Genomic DNA, 27,739 nt, shown 5'->3' on the forward strand with positions numbered 1-27,739 from the left:
CCGGGAGAGCGCCCGGGCTGCACCAGCTCCTCCCGCCCGCTCACCCACCGAGGCCGCCGAGTAGTCGGAGCCGGGCTGATTTTCCCCTCCCACCTCCACATTCCTATTTACAAAGGGTATCCAAGACCATCTTTATCCAACGGGGGGTGGGGGAGGAAGGAGGGGGAGGTGGAAATACTCATTAACCCTTTTCTTGCATATACCTTTTCTGCTGTGATTTTTGGAGCACACAGGGGAATTCCCCTTTTCTACAGAGCACATGGGCTCGTTACCATCGGGCCCACGGGGTCCCCGCTCCCGCACTCCGGCTTGGCCGCTGACGGTGCTCCTGAAGTAAAAAGGTCCAAGGGCACGGCTGGAAAACGCGCTCCCTCCCCAAACTACTGCTCGGAAAACAACCGGAGCGGCCCGCGGGGAAACGGGAGCGCACTGCCCGGCCAGCCCATGATGCCACCGCCCGCCCATCTCTCTATTTCTTTATTTATTTTTCCAAGCGGGGCACATTCCTCAACACTCGCACCTGGGAGCAGGAACGCGGGAGGCGTGAGGGGCCGCGCGCCGCGCGCCCGCGCCGCCGACCGTCGCGCGCCGCACGCGAACCAGCGCGCGCCTCCCGCGCCGCGAATTTTCCCATTGGGCGGCGCCGCTGCGATCGCGCCCGGCAACCGGAGCGCCATTGGCGCGGCCCCGCCCCGCCGCCGCGCGCTGCCGGCCGCGCCACGCGCCATTGGCCCGCCGACCTGTCCGTCACATGCGGCGGCCCCGCCCCCGGCGGGCGGCGGGAGGGGCGGCCCCCGCGGGGCGGGAGAGCGGCGCGCCGGCGGCGTGCGCTCCGCGGGAGCGGCGCGGACCGCGCGGTCACCGGGACGCGCCCCCGCCCCGCTGCGCGGCAGCACGGTTCCCGCGCTCGGCAGTGAACGCCGCCCGGCACAGCTCTTCGCCCGGGGCGGCGGGCCCAGCTGGTGGCTGAAATGCTGTGGCAGAGGCCCGTCAGGTGCAGCCAGCCAGGTAATGCTGGCACGCGATCCGCAGGGATTTGTCTGACTTGACCTTCTCGCCGTTTGCAGTGGTCTGTGCGCTGCCGTCGTCGCCTCTCAGCTTAGCCTTCGGTAACCGGAATAGCTTGAGCTTCCTACGCCTCTATTTTATATCGTGGTTTAATTTATGTTCCTCCTTTTAATAATTTCCTGTGGTTTTCCTCCCTCCCTAACCGTGGGTGTCAGAAATGGTGCAGCAATGTCCCTGTGCTGTGGACAAAGACAGTGTCGCTCCCTGTTTCCCTTATATATTCTGTATTTTATACAGTAAATAGTTAGAGTAGTCCATTTTACCACAGTATTATCCTGAGAGGTCACACTGAAATAATAACAACTAAATTCTTTTTTGAGGTACTTTTTGCCATTCTAACCCCTTCTCTGCATTCTTTATTTCCAGATGTATTTCCTTACATTTTATGCTATTAAAAATGCAATTTACTGGACTGGGATGATTTATTGGACACATCAGATGATTTTTGTAGACAATTGTGACTTACCCACTAATTTATTAGGCTACAAAATTTCCTAATAAATATTTTGCATCATCTAGACAATTGGTGGAGGTATTAAACTAGATATGGGCAAGAACCCATCTCTAGAAAATTGTCAGGGTCCCTGATGTCTCCTCTTTAAAGCTGCTTTTTGAGACCTCTCAGGGAAAAGATATTTAATCTATCTAAAGTGTGCTTTATGCATTCGAAATAATGTGCATTCCAGGACTCAAAGAACAAACTCTTTAAACAAATGTCAGGACTAGTTCTCTTTTAGTCTTTGAAACCAACTCAGGACAATTCTACAAGCCCTTAATTAAGCTTCTGCTTGTATTTTAGCTTTTTCCAAGAGAGGTTCTGCCCTGACAGTACCACTCTCTTAAAGTGGATACAGAAGCAGAGCCTGCTTTGGGATCAGTCTATTTGAGTTTGACAAATAATGGGAGCTATACACTGATCCCCTAGGACAAGGTCTAGAAGGGGCAACAATAACCAAGCTAGTTTTGGCAGAACAAAAGGTAGACACAAGAATAAAAGGAAGAGTCAAAATGGCCACCAAATCCATTATTCACAAATTCTTGCAGTGGACTCTTTTTGTGCAGCCTCCTAAAAGGCTTTTTAAATGACTCTGAACTTATTCTTACTTCCCATATGTATTAAAAATAGAAAAAAATCCAGTAAAAAACAGAATTGAATTTTAAGCCTATGGACACTTTTTTCCTCCCACAGATGTGACTGCTGTTGAAGGTATGCAGATTACCATCTGTAGATTTTAAATTAGAATCAAGCATAGAAGCTAAATGATCTTTGGTTACAGTGATGAATCTATACTTCAAGACTCAGAGTGCCAGAAAGTACAATACATTATATTTAATGTGCATGCATTTAACCAATTTCAGTGTTACAGAGATTTGTATAATTTATCTATTTAGTCACCAGATAACTGCTTTAAATAACAACTCTGTACCTGAAAACATTAATACATTCTAGGTTTGTATGTCTCAAGGTAATAACTGCAATCTATTGTGTTTCAGAAGCAGTAGTACAAAGAATGATGATCATACACTCACCCAGTAATTTTCATCAGTAGATCTCAGGAGACCTTGCAAAGGTCAATGTGATCATCCTATTGTTGATGATGGAGAAGGAAAGCATTGAGGTGAACTTGCTCAATGTCATATGCCCGAGCAGTGCTAAACCTGACAATTGACTTCAGGTTTTCTGTATCCAGGATAAAAGGTTTTGCCTGACAAGCCACCTAACACATCTATATACCCCTGGGAATTCTTTTAATTACTGTTTCACATCTTGTGTGTATTGTGTTTATCAGTGTTAGAACTTGGAAGAACACTTCAGGCTTTTATGGTGTTTCCTTACAGGCTTCACTATAAAACATTTTGTAATTTACAGGCTCCACTGAATCCCTCTATTGCCACCCATGAAAAAAAAAGTAATAAATAAAGTTTGAGGTTTTGTTTGAAAAATGAAATAATATTAATATTTCAGTAGAACAAAAAGGTGACACAGCTCCAATCCTAACCCAAATCTGCAGATCTAGGTAAAATTACTAAATGTTTGGTTATCAGTTCTGATCATGCTGTGCTAATAACTGAAAGCAAATTTGATGTTGTCACTTGTGTTTTCCTCAATTCTCAGGAAAGCTGTTCTGGCTGGAATTCATCCCATTGCAAACTCAGGGCTCAGTGACTTTGGGGGCCCTCCTGGAAGCAGAGTCTCTGCTGAAGGTGGTCAGGGGAACATTATCCCACACAGGGCCTTGTTCTGAGGGGTCAGGAGCTGCATCCAAACCCTCTGAGATTGTCAGCAGCCTTGGGTCTGTTTGTCCTCAGAGCTATGAGCACTGTGAAGCTCAGATCAGGCATGTAATGTTTTTATTTCTCCATAGAATCTGCAAGGTGAGGAGAGACCTTAAAGATCATGAAGTCCAACCTCATTAAACACTGTAACATCTATAAACCACTAAACCACATTACCAGACTTAAAGACCTCCAAGGATGGCAGCTCTGCCACTTCTCTGGGCAACCTGTTCCAACACCTGACCACCCTAACAGTGAAAAGCATTTTACTACTACCCGAATTTCTCGTCTCAGCATGAAACCAGATGGGCTGGCAGCAGGCTGAGGCAGCCAAGACGAAGCTCAGGGGCTGGGAGATGACATCCCAATGCTCTGGGGGATGCCGGGCGGTGCCGCACCGGCCCCGCGCACAGCCCAAGGAGGTCCCGGGGCACAGGGAGGGCTCGGTGCCGATCCCGGGGCACAGGGGAGGGCTCGGTGCCGGTCCCGGGGCACAGGGAGGGCTCGGTGCCGGTCCCGGGGCACAGGGAGGGCTCGGTGCCGGGCCCGGGGCACAGGGGAGGGCTCGGTGCCGATCCCGGGGCACAGGGAGAGCTCGGTGCCGGGCCCGGGGCACAGGGAGGGCTCGGTGCCGATCCCGGGGCACAGGGAAAGGTTCGGTGCTGGGCCCCGGGGCACAGGGAGGGCTCGGTGTCGGTCCCGGGGCACAGGGAGGGCTCGGTGCCGATCCCGGGGCACAGGGGAGGGCTCGGTGCCGATCCCGGGGCACAGGGAGGGCTCGGTGCCGATCCCGGGGCACAGGGAGGGCTCGGTGCCGGGCCCGGGGCACAGGGAGGGCTCGGTGCCGGTGCCGGGGCACAGGGGAGGGCTCGGTGTCGGGTCCCGGGGCACAGGGAAGGGCTCGGTGCTGGTGCCGGGGCACAGGGGGAAGGCTGGGTGTCGGTCCCGGGGCACAGGGAGGGCTCGGTGCCGGTCCCGGGGCACAGGGAGGGCTCGGTGCCGGTCCCGGGGCACAGGGAGGGCTCGGTGCCGGTCCCGGGGCACAGGGAGGGCCCGGTACCGGCAGCGCCGGCGGGAGGAGGAGCCGGCCCGGCCCCCGGAGGGGCGGTGTGCTCGGCCCGGCCGCCCTCCGGAAGCGGCGCGGGGGACGGGCGGCGCGGCGGCCGTGGGTGAGTGAGGGAGGGGCGGGAGGGAGCGAGGGGCCGGGGTCGCCGTGCCGGCAGGGCGGGCTCGGACCCCCGCGGGGCCGCCTCAGCTGCCACCATCCTCCCGGAGCTGTCGGGCTCCTGCTCTGGGCGCTGTGTGTGCCGTTCTGGCCGCAGCCCCGGCCCTCCCCGCCAGGGAAGGTGCTGCTCCTGAGCGCCATTTGCTTAAGGTTTTCAACCTAAATTTATCCAGCAGCACCTCGGGGGATATTTTCAGGTGTCAGTTCGCACCTGTTTTCCTTGGTTATGCGATGGAATTTTATTCCTGCGTGGATGGTGGCTGGTTGGTACTTGCGTCACGTACAGGAGTAATTGTAAGTGTACAGGAGTAAAAAAGGAATTTTTAAGTTTTAATATCTAGTGACCCTTTGAGGTCAAGAAATAGTCACAGTTAGACAGTGAAAACTGCTAATGTCTTTGGTGGTTCCTCCCTGAAGAAAACCTAGGGACTGTACAAGCTAAAAATACAGCTCTTATCTAAAGAACAAGCCCTGCAAAAGGCTCCGAGTCTGGAGATCCGTCACTGATCGTGCTCTTAATTAACTGGGGCAAAGGCTGTTTTACTCAATTCTTGTAAATATTTCTAACATGATGTGGTGAAAGGTTATGTTTACTGGCATTTGTTTCTCATGGGAGCTGTACAGTGGACTTAATTTAGTAAAATGCCAGACAGAAATCAAGTAACTAAAAATAAAATTAACCCGTTAAATTTGGGAGTGCCGTTCACCTTACATGTTATTTTCTGTGTTTCTTAAGTGTTGTACTTTCACATTGCTGTCTCTTGCAGGGAGTACTGACTCTTCACCTTGGTAGGGTTACAAAGCCTGGGTTACTTACAAATGCTCTTCACAGGGAACAACCTGGAAGTCATCAAATTATGGATCCATCTATTCCACTTCATCTGTAGTTATTAGTATTGCTGCAGTGGAGCATGTGGTACACAAGGGAAGTGCAAAAATGAAACAGTAAAATGCTTTAAAAATGCAGCCAGAAGACACTTTTCTCTGAGGGAGAAAAATAGATTACTTTTAAGAACTGATCAAGCATGTCTTATTTTTGATGATTTTAAAGTTCGCTATTAAAAACCTCATTTCAGTAGTGCAAGAAAATACATCAACTTTTATGGGACTTCTATGGGCATTTGAGGACTGTTGGGCTCAGTTTCATTTGGATGTACTCAAAAGAGACAGTAAAATAGTTCTGTACTCTGCTGAACACAAGTTATTGTTGTAGTACATAGAACTAGCAGATTCCAGTGAATAACGTTTTATAGCTGTGTTTTAGACTGCACCTAAACAATAGTTTTGGATGAGTTGAGAAGCAGTTGAGATCACTGTTGTAACTGGCAGATATTATTTATGATGCTTCATTTGTGAATATGAAATACATAACAAATGGCTTCCTTTTTCAAAGCCTGCTACTGGGAATTCTTAAGGGTAAGATAGTTTTATGCCAAATTGTGAACTGATTGCTTCTAATCAACCAAATCATGGTAGAACCCTATTAAAGAACATACACAATCTATCATGTTTGGGTCTCCTGAAAGTCCCTCTAAATGCTACCTTATGCTGGCGTGTATCCACTCAGACTTTTAACAGATCCTTCAAATGAGCAAAACAACACACTGTGCTGTCTAACAGAGTACTGTGGCACAGAACAAGAATGTTAGCTACTTTAATGTCATTTCCAAATTAGCGGTGCCATTTGGAGCAGAACGCTTAATTACAGGATGTTTGTGGTTCTTGTCAAGCTGGTTTGTGTGTATTAGGCATAAGTTGGACAGCAAACTAGAAACATTACAGAAATAGGAGATTGTTGCTATCATGTAATCCTTGGTAACTGTTGTCTTGTTGACTAGGAATAAGCAAACTAGACTTTATAAAAGCTCATTATCAGGAGAGCAGTCTTCACTGTCTCCATCCTAGAGCAGAGGATTTCTCCCCACTTCCTGCAGACCTTGCCATGTTTCATAGTGTGGATATTCTGGCTTGTACTCTCCTCAAAAAGAAAATCAGAAAGCAAGTGTTGTACCACAACTTAGCCTTTTCTATTTGAGCTCTTTAAACTATGGCACCTTCTGCATCTCTAAGGATGGTTCTGAAGACACATTTTCTGCAGAAATGGAGTTTGAAAATCAGTTTTTGATCTAGCTTTGGACTTGCTGTAGGATCAAGTTGCAAGGGGAAGTCAGTGCTGGCCTAATCTTTTTCACCTTCTCCTTTCCTTGGTCTGTGGGGACTCAGCTGAGTGAGGAGGATGCTGAGTTGAGCACATGTGCTTTGCAGCTCCAGCTCTGTAATGTGCTCCTCTCATCCCTGTGGTTGCAGCAGCAACTTTTGTGTGAGTATGGGCTCGAGAGAATGGCATAAAGACTTTTTGATTGAGTGTTTATGTAGTTACAGTATCTGTGACAGCCCTACAGTTTTTTTCTCTTAGTGTTTTGTTAATTATCATAAATTTCAGAATATCCATATTTAAGTCTGACTTACAGTATGCTTCTATTTAAGAATTCAAGGGTAATATCTGTTTTATCTGCCTTAAACACTTCTGTCTTAAAAAAAAAAAAAAAAAAGACTGTTTATATAGGACCTATAAGCATTTATGCTTGTCTCAAGGCTGGCAGGTGGAGCCTGAGATAAAAAATGCTAGTTTGATATTTGGGGTTAATAAAAGCATAAGTGTAAGTTAAAGGACTGTAATAACATAAGCAAGGTTGATGGAATGACAAAAAGCATTCTGTCAAAGCAGTAATACCTAATAATAATGACTGGGGATTCTAGAAAGGTATTGAAGTATTCAAAATATTTGTCTTTCTAGTCTTTCTAGATACCTGTGATGAGTATTGCAAACTTATTTTGCAGCTGTTTTCTGACTGGCAGGTTTTGTTTAATCTTTATGCTGGCCAGTAACTTTGCATAACAGCTGGACCTGCTTGATTATTTGAACGGAACCCAATAAATCAGCTAATGGAGCCCGAAACCAGTATATTAAAATAGTGGTCTTATGAGTGATTAATTGCAAACAGTTTTCTATCAAGTAATCCATTTAATTATCTGGCAAGGCACCTAGCAGCCATATCTCCATAGTCAGCAAGAGTACTCGGTGACAGTTGTCATTAAAGTTGTATTTTATATCCCTGCTTTCACCAAGTGAGCTTCTTTACACTTTGCCAAAAAAAAAAGAAAGTTTTTAGGATTCCCTGCCATACTCACAGTAGTGCTGTAGATGGGAACCTCTAAACCCATAGATTTGAAGGTGATCTCTTCTGAGTGTTGTTTCTGAAATAGTCTGTGTGTAGAAGATCCAAGTCTTCCAGTACTGGCAGTTCAAGTCCAGTATGATTGCAGTCTACTGAAAATTTGGCAATAAAGTCTGAGAAGGGGCATACCACCTTCTCAAAAGTGGTTAGATTTTCTCTATGAAGCTGGCTGTGGGTCTTTTTAAAGACCTGGCTAGTCAATCAGTTATCCAAAATTCAAGACTTAATCTTAATTTTATGATGAATTTCTAAGGCAGTTAGTTTGGGATTGACTTGATAAAGGCAAAGAAAGCCAACAGTGTATTATTGTGGAACCTATTAAACACAAAATAATAACTCTGCTATTGCTGCTCTTAGTTCACAGATTATGAGTCAACTTGGGAGGGAAATTCCTTTTGTCAGTGAGCAGAATTTAAAATACTTTGAGGTATATTTATATATATACAGACACACACATGCTCCTGTGCACTAATTTTCTTGTCAAGCATGTCAGAAGTGTTGCACCTCTTTTTGAGTTATTTCATGACCTGCAGCAGAATGTCCCTTTGCAGGATATTGGGTTGCAAGACTGAACTTGTGCTATGACAACAACAGCAGGCTGGTTGTATTGCTGAACTGTGACTTAAGAGGAGCCAGCAGCTAGAGGCAAGCTGTTAATTTGAGAAAAAATCTGCATAAATGCTGCACTTGCAGCTCTGTTTTTGGTAATGTGAATGTAGTCAAGATGATCCATTTCCTGATATCTCTTATGACAAATAATGTAGCAATTAAAGAGCAATTCTACATGTCCTGAAAGTACAGTTAAAAATCCTGCTTTTTGTACAGAAGTTTTTTCAGTCGTTGGGTTGCTCAGAGGGCCTTAGAATTGTGGTGTTGAATTCTGCCTCCTTGACTTACCTTGAAACTCCTTGCATGGCAAAAGCTCTCAGTAAAAATAAAAAATAGTTGTGTGTGGCATCACTGGGTGGTGGCATTCTGATAATTGTTTGAGCAGCCGCAAAAGGCAAAGATCAGACTGCAGTTTTATTACCAGAAAAATGTTAATTGGACAACACAAAATATTTGAAAGCTGTTTTCTTGGTTTGAAATGGAAAGCCCATTTGTCATTCCATCTGCATGGCGAGAATTTTAAATATAGCACAAGTGCTGGAAACTGCTCATCGAAATGTAAACTCTGGACACAAAATGTCCATCGTATTTCTTTTTGTACCAGAACTTTTACCCAGTGCAAACAATAATAATTTATCCTGGACATTCCTAGTAGCTTGGCCTAAGTTAAACTTTATTTGCAAGTCTGTGAGTGTCTTTAATGAGGTTTTTTCTGTCTTCTGCAACAGTTTGAGTCTTATTTTCCCTTTTATTCTAAAAGAAACATTTTGCCTTCCTTAAGGGGGGGGGGAAAAGTAAAGGTGCTTTTTGGTAATGAGCAGAAAATTGCATAAGAGTGTTTTTTTCATGTATTGCTAGCACTCTAGACTTTGTCAATATTTTCTTGATGCAGGTTTTTTCCCTAAAAATCTCAACTAGCCAGGCATATCTTTGAAAGAACTACTGTAAGAATTTGGTTAGTATATCAATCTTTAGAACTCTTCTGTTTTGGAAGTTGTATTTTATTTATGTATTTGTATTGTGAGTTATTAGTCAGTGCATTCCAACCCTTAAGCTCCAGCACAGCAGTAAGTTTATCTTTTTATAATTTGCAGTGTAATAGATAATCTTTATTACCATTTTAGGCTATTACAGAATGACCTTGCATTGAGCCTTTGTGGAAGAAAAAAGATTTAAACATCAGTTCTTCAATGTGCATCCTTCTATTCAAATTTGACCCACGGCCAGTTTCAAAAAATGCGTACAGGTAAGATGGTTGTAGTTAAAACAGACTTGCTTCTGTAATATTTTACACATTTTCTTGTTGTAGCCAGTGTGTGAATTGCAAACTCAAATCAGTATTATGTGTTCAGTTGTGCTTTTGTAGTGTTTAACTTCATGGCTTTCCCCATTGGGGGAGTTACTGTAACCTTTTTAGAATCCTTTGGTTTTAGACTATATCAGAAGTTTTGGGCTTTGTAATCATGGACCTTTTGCTGGTGATCTCTCATGCTGTTTAAGTCCTTTAAATATCGTACTCCAGTGTTTGGAAGTCCTGCCTTCTACTTTATTATTTAAACTAAGGGGAATCCTGTTTGTTGGGCATCACAGTTGTAGCTGTCCCCTTCTTTCAGTGTGGTAGATACGTTTAAGGCTTCCAGTTTGCAACCATGGAACTTCTATTAAGTGTACTAGTCTTTCTCCTCCCCAAAATCTGCTTGCAATTAAAACTGTAGGCAATAAACTAAGTCATGTGTATGAAGTGTTTAGCCAAAAATGAAAGAAAAAATAAGCTTACAGGCTTCTAGGTCAGTTTATAAGGATGTCTCGATGTCATACAGTGAGTTTCCAAAGTTTTAAACATCCTGTAATCATTTTCTTTCTCATTGTAACCTGTCCTTTTAAAATTTCATATCCAACATCAGTATCTTTGAGTACACTGAGTATGTAATAAAAAGACAGCGAGCACTCCTAGGCTGTAAACAGACTAGGAAGGTTTATTGCTGTGTTTATATAGACTCTATAGGTTCCATATTACCTTGTAGGGTACAAGTATTGGTATTCATCCAGAAACCATCAGTCAGTCTGCTCAGTAAGTCATTGTGCCTTTCACTGACTTGTTTTCTTGTCCTCTTGTATTAAGAAGCAGATGCCATTCTATAGAAAGGAAACAAGAATGGAAATCTCAATTGTCCAGAGTGCATTCCTCTCTGCATCTGGAGCCTGACTAAAAAGGGATTTTGTTTATGATGTGACTGGTGCTGAATTAATATATCCGTTTATTTGGTCTGACTTTCTTTGTGTTGGTAGTTAGCAAAAGACAGATTCATCAATTTGATGCCTCTTGGGAAAATCCTTTGGATGTAAACTGCAGTTGCTTGCCAAGTGAACTTTCTGCTATGATCAATATTTAAAAGTAGAACTTAGAGTAGTTTTCTTGCTATGAAAAATTGCATTAAGATTGAAATTATTAATTTATATCAGAAAACAACTTGCTGTCAGTGTCAGAATAGGACAGAGCCTTTGAGATGTTTGGCTCATATTCAGGAGTATTTAATTGTATTTAACTTTTTCTATATATTTTTTTAAGCAGTGCCTTGCTCTATACCTGAGATAAATCACTCTGAGCTATCTGTTAGGGTGATAAATGCCAGGCCACAGTGTTCTTGGTGTCAGATTTTAACAACAGATACATAGCTTTAGTCCTTTTTTCCCCCTAACACCAGCCCCCTTAATTCCAGGCAGTGTTATAGCCATTGGACCAAGTGATTTTTCTTGACAGTTCAAGCATGACTGTACTATGTAGCTCTAGTTATTTCATGGTGAGGTCTTGGAACAGTTTTCCCAACCAAAAGAGGATTCCTGTACCTGCAGACACTAATTTCTGTGTTCATCACGAAGCAGGCAATTAAACTTTCCTTCCTGTTCTCTGCTTTGCATTTCTAACTGAAAGAAAGGGTCAGTAATAGGCATTAAAAGTTGAAAAGACAAACAGCTTGTCATTGACTGAGTTTATTGGCTAGGAGAAAATGGCCAAGCTAAAACATGTTCTCTGTAACACTTGGGAGAATTTTCCATCCAGGTAGACTCTGGCTTCTAGACCAATATATTGGTCAATTTTCTTGAGCACCTAATTAAGCAAAGAGCTCACCCTTGTGACACACTAACAAATCCATCTGCCTGTACGTCTGCAACTGGTTCTGTTTTCCCTCCTGGGGCCTGTTTGTGATAAAGTTTAGTGCAGTGTAACAAGCACTTTACTGTAGTTTAATGTATTATTGTCAGAGGTAATATGCTGCCTTTACATCTTTCTGAATAGTACTGTGTGCATCTTACAAATAAATTAATGTTTCAAGCTTCAAAGCTATAATCACAGGCTCTTTTCTGGAGCTGAATTGCTTTGTAGGAAATCACTTTAATGGAATGATTTCTCATGTTTTCATTTCTCTCAATATTAAAATAAATCTTAATATGTAAATCCTAATACAGTTGAATTATTTCAGCTATAAAATAGCTGAATAGGCTTTTTGCAATTTATTAGAAGTTGAGGGTCACTTAATATTGCTCCTTTTCACTAAAATTATGTTTCATAAATGACAAAATACAGATGTTTTTATTATTATGCTTTTGTATACTAGTCTTGTGCTAAATTTAGAGGTTGCATTAAACTTGAGATGGGGAATATTCAATCACACAAAAAAGACTTTGCTTATTTTTAGTATTTAGGTCCTATAAACAAATAGTAATGATGGCATTTCCTGTAACAGAAACAATGTAGTTTTATGTCAGGAATTATTGAAGGCAAAGTATAATTGAAGCTTCAGGAGATGAGAAGTTCACTTCAGGCAAACTATTTTTTAACAGTGGAGATACTCATTTAAACAAAAATCTGTGAAAGGAGGCTGCATCCTGTTAATGGAACATGTTGAAGTAAGAGGACAGAAATATAGTAAACCAGCAGAAAGCCTATAGCTCGAAGACTAGAATCAGGTAGAAGATGAGAAATTATGTAAGTTTGAAAGGATCAATATTGTATCTGCATTGGAAAGATAAAAATGTATATACAGTTTGCTTTCCAACAGATGTTATCTTTGTTGGGCAAAATATAAGCACTTGCAGAAAGAATGCCATTTAATTGTCAGGTTTTTCTAGTTTTTCTAGTTTCTGTATGGTTGATTATGATTCTTTTTCTGTAGTATTTCTAAAGTGTAACTTGTACCTTGCAGTCCTCTTTTAAAATACTGTATTAGGGAAGAGATGAATTTGCAGGAAAGTTCAGAAACCTGTAGAAAAAGTAAGTACATCTGAATGCCAAACAAGGTAACAAGATGTCATTGGAATTGATTCTTGTGTGTTGTGGCTAAAACTCAGAATTAAAATTGTATGGTCTGTCTTCAGTTTCCAGTAGCAAACTTGTCTTCTGCTGTGCAGCTGTAATTGAGATGCAGCTGGTAGGAGGAACTGACAGTGAAGAAGATAACTGAGGTTATGGAAAACTAGTTAAGAAAATCTGCAGGTTTTTGAAAGATAGCATTTCATTAAAATTAAATGAAGCAACATAACTGCCTTTCAGTTGAAATAAAGGCAAGTCATGTTATGGGTACTGATGAGCAGGACTTTGGGAGCTGCACTGGAGCTGTGAAGCTCTGTCTGCAGTCACCTGCTGCCCTGAGCCTCCACACAGGGCTTGCTTGGGGTCACTGTTGTCTTTTACCTTTACTTGCATCAGGCAAATCCATTACCTGCTCCTCAGGTGAGGATGTTCTACCAATGAAAAACACTTTAAAAACATAATTTCAAAATAATAATAATTTTTTTAAATTAAGCTGTAAATTTGTGCTGAGGAATCTTAAGGTTGCTTATGCGAACTTAATTCAGTGTCTTCTATTGTAAGAATTACTTTTTGGAAACACCAGTTCCTCATTCATTCACCAAGATGGATTTGCTGAGTTTCTCAGGACAGTTAGAGAGCAGGCTGCTGTCAGATATCAGTTGAACTTTACACTGAGTGATAAAGGTGAGATGGGAGATAAAAGTATAGTTTCATGCTTGAAATTACTTAATGCTCTGGAAAAATTTGATTCTGCTCCTGCCTCTACTGTGAAGTTTCAATTTGTAAGTAATAGTGTCTTTTTTCCTCTTGTGTTCTACAGGCTTATTCTAGCAGCTAATAGGGATGAATTTTACCACAGACCATCCAAATCGGCCGAGTTTTGGGACAGCAGCAATGAGATCCTTAGTGGTATGTATGTCTTGCTGTTTTGAGTGGTTTTTATATGATTTATATGGGAATCATGGCCTGGTTTTTTTTCATTATTAGAGTGGTGGTGTTGCCTTTCTAATAAGAAATTTTCTTCTTCCTTATACATCTAAGGAAAACATGTTGTAAGTTTGTAACATTTTTAAATTTTAATGTATTTAATAACCTAACTCTTACTTATTCCATTAGGTCTGGATATGGAGGAGGGAAAAGAAGGAGGGACATGGCTGGGAATCAGTAAGAAAGGCAAGATGGCAGCCCTGACAAACTATATGCAGCCAAAGATTGATAAAAATGCAAAAGGAAGAGGTATGGAGGAGTTGAAATAAAAAACAAAAAAGGAAATGGACAAACAAGCCCTGATGTTCCAGTAAAATAGTGATGATTACAATATTAATTTTCTTAACACAGCTTTATGGACAAAAAGAATGCTTATGTGCTGTAAACAAATTTTTTTAACTGATGAGTTTGAGTACATATGTGAGGAACTTGACTTGGATAATGATTTCTTGATCAAGCAGGCATAAGTAAAACAAGATGTGGTGCCTAGAGCCTGAAGTCACATCCATACAAGCTATGCAGCAGAGCCATCTCCTCTGGAAAATACTTCTACTTAACAGGCAGAAAAATTAGCCAAGCACTGAGCTAGTTTTAGCTCAGTGTAGACAGTAGACTTCTTAAAGTGTATATGCATATTCAAACACCTTTGTCAGGGAATGCAACTTAGATTATGCTGGAGGTAGCCTAAAAGATTCTTCTTCCCCACTGTAAGTCAGAGGAGGAGAAATAATAGAAAAAACCTTTTTCAATGAGGATGCTCAAAACAGCACATCTGTGGGATTTTTTAAAAGTAAAAATAGATGCGTTTGTAACCGTCATATGGTACTGAATTTGGAATATATTGCAGTGACAAAACGTTTTATACAGAGAAACAAGTGAACCATGTCATTTGTATTTAATTTTAGGGTCATATATCAGGGAAGTGAAGCAAGACAAGAAAGGTTTTGTAAGGGGGGGGAGAGGAAAGATTCATCCAGTCCAGAATAGTTAGTAAATGTGAATTCTTAGAATTTTTGACCAAGAGCTTTTGACTGAGTTCTTCAGAGTAAAAGTCAGGCTCTTAATGTGAACAGTGATGTAAGACTTAAAAAGGATGGTTTATTATTTGGGTTGATTTTGTGGTTTGGGGTTTTCTCCCACTGTTACAGTCTGTTGGCAACAGGAATTTTTATCTTTCTGTTTATTTTACCAGGCCTGTCAGAATAGTGAGCACACACATACAAGTTGCTCTATGTACTTCTCTTTCTTAGGTGCTCTTGTAACAAACTTCTTGACTGCAGATCTGGACAGCTACTCTTACTTGAAGAAAGTTTCAGTAGAGGGACATCTTTACAATGGATTTAATTTATTAGCAGCTGATTTGAAGTAAGTCTATAAAATATCACAGTTCAAATGTCAGAGGGAGAAAGGTAATAACAGTGCTGTACATACAAGTCATAGCACCGAAGTGTAACAATACAAAGCCTGTTACAAACTAAAGTTAGAGCTTATGTTTTTTGCTAATTGGCATGTAAGGCCCTAATTTTATTGTAGTCTTCCTTTCCTTTGTTATTGTTTATCTTTCAAACACTGGAGGGCTATCTTGTATTCTAACCATTGCTTCCCACAAAACTTCTTGCAACTCCCTGATAGGCTGTAGCCAGTCTTTACCCTGGGGGCTCTGGGGTTTGTGTTTTGAGAAGACAAAACCTTGGCTCATAATTTCTCAGACACCTTTTTTCTCTAAGAGTTGACATGCTGCAGCAGGATTAGAACAGCTGAAAGCTTTCAAGCTATTATTCCCATCAGAGAGTCTGTGTCATTAATCTTTCGTGAAACATTAAAAATCAGCACAAGACAAAAAAACATTAAGTTAAAGTTTCTGTAGCCGAAAAAGGATGTTGGATACTTGATTATAATCAGTGTGATTGGCACAATCCTTTCTACTGCTTGTGCATGTGTCTATGCACAAGTACATCTCCTACTTTGCCTTTGCATTCTGCCCGATTGAGAAGAATGGAAATACAGGACTAAGGCATCTCCAGGCCCTGTGTCAGTTCCCAGTTGGATGCACACTGCATGACTGGGAGCACATCTAAACTGCCAGGAGCACACTGCTGCTTTGGCACACTTGGTGCAGTAGCATGAATTTTATTAGACAACCTGATGGTGCAGGGCCTTCTCCCACTCAGCTTTTCTGCATTCTTCTGGGAATACGCTTAAAGCAGAAGCCAGAGTGTTTACTGTTTTCAGTGGAAGTGATTTCTAGCACCCTCTCACTAACTGCCCTTGTATTTACATTTTTCACTTTCTGTATTAGACCACCTTCAGCTGATGGCTCAGACTTACCAGTCAATTCTGTGAAGATACATGAGTGTATTTCTGCTTGGTGTGCCTGCTTAGAAATAAACATACAGGTTATGTTTCCAGAAATTCAGTCCAGAAGATGGCCAGGCAGTTGGAGGGTTTGATGCTTTTTGGTCTTTTTACTCTCTACTTTATAAAGTTCACCATCTCACTAGAGACTTCCCAGAATTTTTCAGTTGCCTAAATTAATTTTTATCATGGTCAGAGAATTTGACTTTTTGAGCTTTCTGCTGTATGTTGCTGCCTGGCTAGATCTTTTACTAAAAAGGCAATAGAAGAAATAGATGTTTTCAAGCAAGCATCATACTCAAGGTGTGACCTAGCAAGCATTAAGTTTGAGTTTCTTCCTATTAATGTAGGGAAAGAGAATAGTCATAATTATTGCTAGTATGATGATATCAAAATAGGCTTGATTGATTTTAAGGCAGTCATTCCTGTGTTGGATTTGTTTGTTTATTCCTTCATGCTGAGCTGATAGAGAGTTGTATGCTCAATTGAATAGTCTTTCAGTGGTGATACAGGTCATAATTCCTTGTTGAGTATCACACTGAAAGCTGTGTGTGTTGATTAACTTCTCTGTTTTGACATGTCCTTAGCCTTGGATACTCTGATGAAATGAAATTCTTGGCAAGCTAATGATGCAGAGCAATTTCAATAATATTTATAAACTTGTCATTTTAGGAAATTAGAATTACTCCAAACAGAAATGTGGTATATGAAAGGGAGCTACTTCTCCATGTAAATAGAAAATGTTATTGCAGCTGATGCTATTTTGTTGGGCCATGTTAGTGTTCAAAACAAAGATTGAGGACTGTCCTTAATGTGTTCTTCCATTGTGTAACAAGTAGTGATTGGTTGTGTTAGAGTGTGTGAAATGGAGGGGAAACTCAGATTGAAGGTGTAAATGAAGCACTGGTGGAAAGGGGTGTACCTGAGCACATGTTTCTGCTGAGTGTAAGCAGCATATTTAGAGAGGTTTACAGTGTTAGAATCTTGAGGTACACATTTCAGAAAAAGAAATTTTATCTTCTCTCAATATAATTATGATGACAGTATGCTAGATGAGAGGTGCAGTAATACAAGCAGGGGAGCTGGAAAAACTATACAGGTTGTAAAATCTCATTGTTTATTTCCACATCTTGGTGTGACTCTTATTTTTAATATGCATGGGATTTGACACTTTCAGTGTAATAATCTCTTTACTCTGTGGCATCTCTTTATATCAATTTAAACACTATTGATTTGTTGTTTTAAGAGAATTACTTAGTACTTTTATTTTTCTGATTTTTCATTTTATCATCTTGGGTGTACCTGCTGAGTATGAGAGTCATGAATATTTATTCAGTTACACTAAACATACTTTTATGTTGAATTATAGCATGTGGAAAACCGTGTCTGTTTGGAATCTTATGCAGTTGCAAAATTGGCTTCCAAGGAGGTAGTGTTGCCACTCCTCTCATTTTGACTATCTGTATGTCTGATTAGAAAGGAACAAGGTTATCAGAGGCTGGACTGTTCTGTAAAGTAAATACCTGCTCAATATTCAAAGGGGTTTTCCTTCTTTCTCCATTTGTGGTAATACCTGAAGGCAGTGAGCTGCTTTTGTTGATGATCATTTTGTTGGTGATCATCATTTCTGTCCTGGGGAAAACCCGTGTTCTACAAATCTACAGCTACACCTACTTAGGTTTTCATGGGTACCTCAAACTTGTGTCAGGGCTGTTGTGGCAGCATCTCACTTGTGTTCCTTACTGCCAAGTGTGTAATACAGACTGCCCTGAAGGACAAATTGGCAGCTTCTTGTCACCCACCCAGCAAGTGTAGTCTCTGACAGGCTGTCACTTAGAACCCATATAGTTTATGTGCAATAAGATCCCTGTGTAACAGGAGTGAATTACTTTCTCCATGATGAATAGATAAATTGTGCCTTACAAACAAGTCAGCTGGAGGGGATTGCAGAAAATTGCCTTGTGGGTGAGCTTGCCTGCTCTCCCCTGTCACAGCCAGTTTTCAATCCCTGCAGGGAAAATGTACTAAACTATACCATCACCTACAGGCTCTCATTCAGCATGGTTACCATGACCTGGCTGGGAAAGATTTGATTGCTCTCCAGATATTGGATTTAGATGCCTTTTCAAAGTGAGATAGGGTCAGAGTGCTGATATGAAAAGAACATGGATGGTCAAGTTTTCTTCTCATGCACTGTCCTAATTCAGTATCACCTATTGCAGAGTATACCTGTCTTGCTTCTTGTGGCTCCCTTGTGAAAATGAGGTATTTCTGCATAGATTTTTAGTCACTTCCAGTTGATGGATGGACAGTCCAATGTCAAAAGAAAGAAAAATGCTTCTGAAAATCTTTTTTATCTCTTTCCTCTGCTGTCGGCTTCTGCCTGACCCAAAATATTAGGACAGTGCCAAGGAAATGTTTAGACACTAACAACAAAATCAGAGTCTGTTTTAAGGCAGACTTTGTATGCTGTGAGTATCCAGCAGAATTCTTTTCATCCTTTTTTTTGACGGTAGGTGGTACATGTTTGGGCTTTATAGTTGGTGGTGTTTGCTTGTTTATTTTTAGCTTCAGAACAGAAAGAGTTATCTGATTAGCTCATGAACACTGAAGAAAAGAAAATTAATCTGTGAACCATACTACTTATTGGAAACTACTGTAAAGCATTTCGGTGTTGCTGCCAGTTTCATCTTTTGTTCTTGCACAAAAAATACATGCACAGGTCATTCGTAAAACAATCCAATGTCCTTGTCTGTTGCAGAGTAGAGCTCAGTGCCCAGGGGAGTGATCACTTAGTGATAGCAATTCTCTGCAGTTTTACTGCCTCACTGCTTTTTTCCTTTTTCTTTCATTCTGAGTTTTTGTTGGACATGACTTGGAGCCACCTTGAAGTTGAATCAGGGCAGGAGTGCAGAAGGACATTGTTGATGTTTCATCAGCATTAAGAAGTGATTATGGCAAACTCTGTATGGCTTTCATGTTGCTGTAAAGCTTCTATTACTACTGAGATTTTTGCTGCCTAGAATATTTCCTAGAACATTTTTATTGCTTACATTTTTTGACAGAATGATGTATCAAAGAGCATAATTTCTGTTTATTTCTGTTGTCAGCTGTGGCTGGAATTTAAAAATAAGTCTGTTGGGTCCTATTGTCATCACTTTAATTATGCCTTTATTACTTCTGCAGTGGAATTAGTATCTCTACTTGTAAGTCTGGGAGGGAAGAGAATCTTGAGTACAGGCCAGGGTTTTGAGGGTATTGCTGCGATCAAGCTTACAGTTACTTTTTTTCATCTTGGCTTCTGCTTTGATGTTCAGTACTGAGTACCTGTAAATAGTAGGAAGGGAATAGGCAGAGCCAAATGATAAAAGAAAGAGCAGCTGAATGGCACAGTAAACTAAATTTTGGAAGTATCCCCATTTCAGAAGTCTCTTGGGAGGCTTTAGTCTTCTTTTGACAGAAGGCAGCAGCAGTGCTGCAGTGGAGGTAAGTGAAAACACTCATCTGGGGGAGCGTGCATGCCATAAGATACAGATGTCCTGAATTAGTGACCCTGCAGTTTGTATGTATTCCCCATCTTCTTGATAAGCTCCAGGGGATCTTGTTACTGAATTTGTCAATGACACAAATCTTGGAAGAGGTGCTAGAGGATTATATTCTTTGATGTAAAAAGCCATTCTAAGGGAAGTCAGCAGTGCTAGCTTATTCACCATGCAGTCTCCTATGTGACAGGCTTTGTCTTACAGCTGTATTCCAGGGCTTCCTTGGGCCATTTGTCTGCCTTTCCATCTAACACTGACTTGTGAGACTTCAGGTTATAACAATTGTCCTGATCTTTTCAGACCTTCTACAGCAGGTATTTGAAAAGAGAGTAGTTAATGCACCAATAAAATAGTTTGTGTGATTTCTGATGTCTTAACTTAAGAAACCGAAGGTGGGCTGTTGTCTGTGAAGAGTTCAGGTGGTCAGTAAGTCTTGACATCAGCATAAATAAATTTGAACAATGATCTTAAGGATGAGAAGAAAAAGATAAGGAGAATAAATGTCTTTTAAGCTACTAGAGGAAAGTTCAGAAATATTGCACATTTCTTCTAACAGTTGATAAATTGTGAATTGAGTAACTGATGTTATCATAACTGATAACATCAGGCTTATATGATATTTAACAATAAAAATAGCGTACATAATATGCTTGCTATGATTGCTGTCTTCTGCCTCTGCTGGAAAACTTGATAATCTTTCTGTGTGGTATCAGAAAGCTCTTGTGGGTTTGGGAGGAGGAAGAGTAGTGCACAGAGAAAGGCACTTCTATTTTTGCTTTATGTGGACTTTTTTCATACTCTTCTTCTTGACTCCTCTGACTTCTACAATTAATAAGTTAATATTTCCTTCTTCATTTGGCTGTCTTGCAAAGGACACTAGAATGTCTTTCATAATGGCTTTTCAAGAAGAATATAAACAGCTAAATCAAGACTGTTTTGCTTGTTATTAAGGTTTGAGTAGCGGATGCTAAGTTATGCAGAGCAATTTAAGTTCCAGTACATCATTAATGAGATTGCATTCTATATACTCTGATTTGCATCAGCACAGAGATACTCCTTTTTATCTTAGGAAAAAAATGAGGAGTTGGAAATAGCTTCTTTTCTGTACTATGCTTTATGCTACTTAATCCAAATTCAGTCTTATGTGCAAGTTTTGTGTTTGTTTTTTTTTTGTTTGGTTGGTTTGTTTTTTTGTTTCATTGTTTTTCATTTTTCCAATTTGGAAACTCTATCTGCTGTCTAAGGAGCTGGAGCTTGGGAGACAAATTAAAAACTGAACTATGATTAGAATGTGTTTGTTGGTGACTGTGAGCAAGTAAATCACTGGGGGGAAATAGAGAATTAGATCTCATTGCTGTATTCTGGCAAATTAAAAAAAAAAAGCCAAACCCCACCAAGTGGAAGTGATCTGAGGAATCACTATTCCATGTCAGCTGAGTGAGGGATGTTGAGAGTGAGCCATCTAATGGCAATCCATTTCCCACAGGACACACAAGGCTTATTGATGACCTTCTTTCTCTTTTTTTCCCTTATCAGTTGGTTTGGTGTTTTGTGTTGTCCATATCAGTGTGACTATGTAGGTTGCTGCTTGTTTGGATATGCTGATAGCATCTCGGTCAAGTAAGAGTTGTTTGCAATGTTGGAAGCTGTCTCTAAACCTTGTGCAAGACCCTCCCTGTACTCTGTGCACAGGAGAGAGAGAGTGCTGCAGCCAGTGCCTCCAGTTAGAGAGAGAGTCAGTGACTACAGTGATCTGAAAACAGCCAAGGAATGCACAAAGGACCCAGCTATGCCTTGCAGCTTTGCTGGAAGTGGGCCTGAAATGCACTTCTGCCATCTGAAGTGGCCCACAGCAGTCAGTGGTTTAGAATGCAAGAAGGATTCAAAAGAAGTGATGGGGAAAAGGGTACTTGCTGTGATGGACAGTTCCTTTGTTTTCACATGCCCCCTTCTCCCAAGCAACTAAATCTCCAGTTAATCAAAACCAGGTTTTTGTCACTAAGCCTGGCTATGTCCATGCAGAAGTTATGGGGTTTCACTGAATTTTATTGCAGTTATGTTTAAAAATGATGATGCTACTTCCTGATAATGTTGCAGTGTTTTGAGAGGAGGAAAGTAATAAAACACATCAATGTCTGGTATCATAGGAGTAACAGTGGGAGAAGCATCTTAATGTGCTCAAAGATTGCATGAAATTAAAGCATAATCAAATATAGAAGCTGATGGCTTTTCAAGGAGAAATTTGTATTTATATTTTTCAGTACCACCAAAGGAGATGTAATTTGCTACTATGGAAACAGAGGAGAACCAGAACCTGTTTTCCTAAATGCTGGTAGGTTTTCTACAGAAAGGTCTGAATATTACTTTTTCTTATGTAGCTGTGTATTGTTCTAGTAATTTAGCTACTTAAGCATTGTCTTTTTCTTTGCATTCTTTACAAGAAAATATTACTAAATGTCCTTGAATTCATATAAGTTTTTGTTAATAACTTTCAGTAAAGAATCAATAGTTCATTAAAAGTTTCTATCAGTGTCAGTGTACCCACCTGCAGTGTAATTAGTGGAATACTGCTTAGGTAACTATGGCAGAAGAACAGAATCTGTCTTGAGAAATGGAATTTTCAAAGGGTCTGATCCTAACTCCCCTTACCCAGCAGTTTGAAGGTCACAGTATGACAATGCTCCCCCAGGGAAAAGCTGGCTTTAAAAAAAATACAATCTGTCTTATCAGGTGAACTGATTCAAAATATTTCAAATCTAGTTCTTTGGTAGCTAGGTACAGAGAACAATGCTCCAGAAATCATTCATCAAAAAGGCAGTTTAAATGGAACCAGGATACATGGAAGGCTCTGGGCAGTGTAACTGGTTGGTAACAGTTGATGGCAGATCCTTACTTTGCCAGCTTAGGTTACTGGTCAGAACATGGCTGCCAGTAGACAAACTGTTATTGTAGCAATTACAGCATTAATATTCTTGGAAACAGCTGTTAGATTTTGTTCAGCTACAAACACAAAACAGGTTTTAATATATTCTTTTTTTTTTTTTTAATTTAAAATCTGGCCATGTTATAATAAGAAACTGAGTCACAATTTCTAGGTATCTGCAGACGTGTACCAAATATGGTTCTGGTCTCTGTGGTTAGACAACAGACATGTGTACATGGCTGCCTTTAGGAGGAAAGGCTATTTGGTAGTCTTTCTTGTCTGGTTTGTGGTGAGAGGGTGCCTCTAAAGAGAAAGAGCCTTCTTATCATCCAATGTTGCTTTGCAGTGTTTTTCAAGAGTAAAATCAGAGGCAAAGATAACTTACAATTACTATCCTTACACTGGACAAGACTAGATAGATTACAGAAATTATAAAATTCTGTTGTGCCTTCATGGTTTAGCAAACCAGAAATTTAAACTAGCTGCTGTAGATATGAATTAGAGTACAGCTAAAACCAAGTACTGAGCATTAGCATGAGGGAAATTCTTAAGCACAGCCCAGCATCAGATGGGAGCCTGCTGTATTCTCCTGTTCAGTAATGCGGCTTGCATGTTTATGGCACACCTGAAGGTAAAGGTTAGCTGGGGAGTCACTTAGACTTTATTAAAATATTTTAAAATCTCTTAATGACAACTGAAATCACCAGAATGCACTTTGTGGGTCTCAGATTCAGTCAAAGAAAGAAACAGAGTTTCTACCCAGGCAAAAAGCCTGGGGAAGTGCTGGAAACTCTCAGTTTCTTTCTTTGACTGAATCTGAGACCCACAGTACTTTGCAGTTAAATTGGGCTTTTTTGTGTGTGTATGTGTGTAGGAATATATGGATTGAGCAATTCTTTGTTGGATACACCATGGAAGAAACTTCAGTATGGGAAGCAGCTTTTCACAGAAGTGGTCAAGAGAAGTCAAGACCTTACCAAAGAAGACTTGGTGAAGGAGCTTCTTACAGTGATGAATAATCAAGAGCCGTAAGAACATGATTGCTGGAATTTACTCAAATACAGTATGACCCATTAAAAAATGCATAGAGAAACTTCTGAAAGAAAAAAAGCACCTTACCTTCAAATTAATTGAAAGTATTTTCACAGAGCCTGGAATCTTTCAGGCTGACTTTCAACAGTATTGATTTTTAAGCAGGGGATACAATTAAAGCTACTGGAGTTTTAGACCTCATTAGCTGTGCACTGGTTTCTGTGTGCCTTTTTTTTAAAGATTGCACTTCTCTTAATTAGGGCAATGAGTGCATGGCTAGAGATGTGCAAGCTGCTTGCTGTCAGCTTTTTGAAGGCTCACATAGGTTTGGGTACTGCATTTAAAGAAAGCACTTATTTACATAGATCATAAAATCATTTAGATGGGAAGAGACCTTAAAGTTCTTCTGATGCCAACCTTTGTCATGGACAATGCGTATTAATTGGGGAGTCTGCTAAGCTGTTTAAGAGCTTCTTTCATCTGCTATCGCATCAAGAGATTTTTTTAATTGTTAGACTTTATACTTTTTACTAGTAAAAAGACAAAGGTATAAGATACAATATAGTCAAATGATCTTCCCTTAATGTTGAGTAATTCCATTTGATCTCATCTGAAAATCATCTGACTATAAAAGAGAAATATTTACTTACAAAAAGCAATATTTAAACCAAAGCCTGTAATCTTTCCAAATCACACTTCAAGATGAAATGATCTTTTCATAACAAATATGAACATGTGGATATGCATTAGCTTTGAACTTTCTCAAAATATCCTGTTTCATATTACTTTATGATCTCTTTGTGTGTGCATATTACAGGACTTTAGTGAGTACAGCAGTTGGTTTAATCACAGAATTCCATTCTTTCCTGATGGGTTTTTGTCCTTTACCTCTCTTCTGCTTCAGCCCTGCCTTTGACTGTGATCTCAGGGTTGTCCTGGAACTCCTTCCAGATCAAGAGGGATGAATGTGTTAATATTGGAGATTTTTTTGTTTAAACTACTTTCCTAATTTTTCAGTCAATTACCAGACCCTGCAATTGAAGACCAAGGGAAGGACTACATCCGTCCCATCCTGAACAAGTACGCAGCTTTATGTGTTCGTTGCCCAGGTTACGGAACAAGGTAAAAAAATTCATAGCCAGAAATAGATGTGTACTGCATCAAAGCACATCTCAAATTAAAACTGTGCTATTGTAAGATTAAATTCTATTGTGATTGCTTTAATTTTTTTTTTTCAGATATTAATCTGGTATACTTCAGTAATGTATTTGCTTAGTCAGTATTTGAGTCTGGGATTTGCTGCTTAAGAGCATTTGAAGCTCACACAGTGGTTCATCTTTGATGGAGAGCACGGCACAGCTTTAACTTGTCCCAGATGAGATAATACAGTTCTGCTTCCCCAATGTAACAGCAGATCTGAGCACATCTAACTTTGATCTTACCAGAGACACTGCACAACACATTTCTCCTCCACGAGCAGGAATTGTGTCATCTGCACTTATAAATCTTGAGTTTTCCATAGATATTGCATCATACATGCATATGAAAATGCATACATGCCATTTTCATACTTTAAGAACATATTGCTCTTGTTCAGAAGAACCTGTATTTCCACTTCTCCCCTAACTGATGCTGCTGTTTCTACTGAGATATTCTCACTCTCTGCTCTGACTCTTCCACCAAAGCTGCAAGAAGAATAGAATAATGCAATGCAAATCTTAATTTAATCTTCAATGGGACAAAATTGCTGGTGAACCCTGTTGTTGGTGGTAGGGAATTGCTGCTCTAAAAGTCTGCCAATAATTTTGTCAGATTGGTCTGTGGCATGGTCAGCCATAGTATTTCCTCTGTAGAAATGGGAGTTGACAAGCAGAGTGCTTATGATGTAGGCATTTTAAGTTGTTATTCTGAGAGAGATACTCAGTATTTACAGTGGTTTCTTTAAATGTATTAAAAGAACATTTTAAATATAGGCTAATGAAGACTTAATAGGGTAACAAAGCACCTTGCTCCCCTTACTTCACAGATTAGAGTTCAACCATTTCAAAGGAAACAGGGATAACTTGGTAGAAATACTGACCTTCTACTGGTGAATTAGCACACATTTCAAGTCTCCCTACTGCTATAATTGTATGCTCACACTTACCTTTCCCTTAGCAACAGGGCTTAGTGAATAGAGGTTGTTAACTGGGCATTACTTTCTTATGAAGAAATTAAGTGCTTTTTTTTTTTATGACTGAACAACTGTGAAGTGACTTGGGAAAGGCCACCAGATCAGGATGGTGCAAAATTCCTACTGTCAGTAGGATACTGTCAGTAGGGTACTGCAGTGTCCATGGAGAAATGACAGCTTAGCCAAGGCAAAGTGGAATAGATGCACAACTGGCATCTGCTTTTCAGGAAAACAAATTTCCTCTTTGGAAGGTTCCTAGAGAGACACCTTGTCCTTGATCATACATCAATGTCCTATGATAATAATTAACATAGACAATTGGTTTGAAAGAAAGGAATGAAGAGAGTACTATTGATATCAGTAATCCTTATGGGTACATGTAAAGTGTGAAGAAAAACTTAGTTTTATACTGTTTCTTTCTGAATAGGGCACTTCACCATACTCTCTGCACTAAGCAGTTTTGTGTGTCAGCTGCTGCAAGTACAGCAGGGAATCAAAGCAGTGGCGTGACAGAGAAACAGACTGAAAATGCCCATTTGAACTTGTCAGAATGATTTCTGCCCTGCTCGTGTGTTGATGATGTTCTCAGGGAAAATAAAATAAAAATTTTGGATGGAGGGATGGCAGCCTGGGAGGGTCTGTGATGGGGCCCAGGTGTAACCTTGTGCCGTTGTGCTGTTGCAGGACGAACACGGTGGTGCTCATCGATTCCGAGGGATGCGTTACTTTCACCGAGCGCAACATGATCAATGCTGATGTCAACCAGTGGCAAACAAGCACCTATGAATTCAAACTGCACAGTTAACAACTTTCCACATGAATGGTTTGTAATAATAGCAATGAGACAACAAGCCATTAAGCTCTAGTAAATGTTTTGTGCCAGCCTCCACAAACTAAAAATAGCAAGGAAAGCGAAAGTTTAAATAAACTGGTAGCTCACAAATGCTTTGGAGAAAACCAGATGAAGATGCTTTTTCTTACATGAAGTAGCAACTTATAATCAGAAATATTTTATTTAATACCACCCTGCTTTCAGGGCAAGGCCATCCTTATCCAAGACAAAGTCATCACTTTTTTGTAGGTGTGGATTTTTTAAAATATGTTATAGGTAGAACTTAAACTTGGTTTTAGTTCTAATGGTGGGGAAATATTTGCTGCTTTTATTGTTCTATATGAAGGTTTTACCAAACTTTGCTTTATCTTCAACATATGCTGTTAAGATTGTACAGCTGATGCCAATGTGCATAAAATGAATGTATGTTACCCTGGTATTATTAAGTGCTTTAGTCTCATTTAAGCTTTTCAGTGCCATGGTGCAGTGTTCTGCCTGGGGAGGGCAGAGAGGGGTGATTCTTTACATTTGTTTTTCTATAGATAGTATAGCAATAGATCTTATTTCTAAAACTTGATCTGAGAATCAAGGTAGGGAATTTAGTTCAGTCTCTGTTCACTTTTACTGAAAGAGCCATGGGAGCAGACCTGCTTATCTTTGACTTGAATAAAACTATTTGTGCTGTGACATCCTGTTTCCTGATAGTCTAATTAGCAGTATTGTTTTTGTTATTTTCTTTCCCAGCAAGCAGGTAAGGAATAGGTACCTGTTTGCAAACAGAAGCTGAAGATGAGGTTTTCATGTATCGGCTGTTTTGTACATATAAAATTTTGGATTCATTTCTTTATTGGTAGAACGTGTTACACCCTGGAGTGGATTCCTTCTCATGGATTATTAGTAGAAATAGCTTTGTGTTGTAAGGTGACACTGTTGCAGTCTTACATTGCTGAAAAAGTTGACTATTAAGAGGTACTTCCTATGTTCTAACACCTGTGAATTAAAAAGCTATTTAAATGCATGCTTTTTTCAATTATTCAGTGCCAGTGTAGATAATGGAAGATTCTAGCTAATAACAGGATATTTGAAAACCCTAAGCTATTTTTGTTTCTATTGCTGTTTGAATACTGAATATTAGGTTAGTAATGGATCACCACTGTGTTTTTCC

General features: G+C 40.3%; 2 protein-coding genes across 6 annotated transcripts in view; one reads left to right on the plus strand and one right to left on the minus strand.

Moving 5' to 3' along the window:
- The window catches only part of ARVCF (ARVCF delta catenin family member), a 248,924-nt gene extending 248,578 nt beyond the window's left edge, over window positions 1–346 (minus strand). The window contains exon 1 of one of the 3 annotated variants that reach the window (XM_021544511.3): window positions 204–346. The gene's annotated coding sequence lies outside the window, so the exon portion shown is untranslated. Of the gene's footprint in view, window positions 1–44; window positions 77–203 lie in introns of those variants that run through there. The other 2 variants (XM_021544512.3, XM_021544513.3) reach the window with 2 other exon arrangements.
- Window positions 347–901: 555 nt separating this feature from the next.
- On the plus strand, window positions 902–26,699 carry TANGO2 (transport and golgi organization 2 homolog). 3 transcript variants are annotated; one of them, XM_021544506.3, is made up of 9 exons: window positions 902–1,008; window positions 9,543–9,664; window positions 13,551–13,639; window positions 13,847–13,966; window positions 14,968–15,082; window positions 21,876–21,946; window positions 23,412–23,565; window positions 24,587–24,691; window positions 26,427–26,699. In XM_021544506.3, exons 2-9 carry the CDS (start codon window positions 9,609–9,611, stop codon window positions 26,545–26,547), a joined length of 831 nt encoding a protein of 276 aa, XP_021400181.1. In that variant the 5' UTR covers window positions 902–1,008; window positions 9,543–9,608; the 3' UTR covers window positions 26,548–26,699. The 3 variants fall into 3 exon arrangements, with proteins under 3 accessions (XP_021400181.1, XP_021400180.1, XP_021400182.1); XM_021544505.3 differs by lacking the exon at window positions 902–1,008 and adding an exon at window positions 4,434–4,514; XM_021544507.3 differs by lacking the exon at window positions 902–1,008 and adding an exon at window positions 4,793–4,864.
- The last annotated feature ends 1,040 nt before the right edge of the window (window positions 26,700–27,739 follow it).

The sequence above is a fragment of the Lonchura striata genome, chromosome 18 (genome assembly GCF_046129695.1).
Source record: "Lonchura striata isolate bLonStr1 chromosome 18, bLonStr1.mat, whole genome shotgun sequence".
NCBI lineage: Eukaryota > Metazoa > Chordata > Aves > Passeriformes > Estrildidae > Lonchura > Lonchura striata.

What these genes read in the sequence shown, in the direction of transcription:
- TANGO2 (XM_021544506.3), top strand. Translation starts at nt 9,609, where the DNA reads ATGTGCATCCTTCTATTCAAATTTGACCCACGGCCAGTTTCAAAAAAT. An exon ending in TAAAAATGCAAAAGGAAGAG is followed by an intron (nt 13,967 to 14,967) that starts GTATGGAGGAGT and finishes TCTCTTTCTTAG; the next exon opens with GTGCTCTTGTAACAAACTTC. An exon ending in GTGATGAATAATCAAGAGCC is followed by an intron (nt 23,566 to 24,586) that starts GTAAGAACATGA and finishes CTAATTTTTCAG; the next exon opens with TCAATTACCAGACCCTGCAA.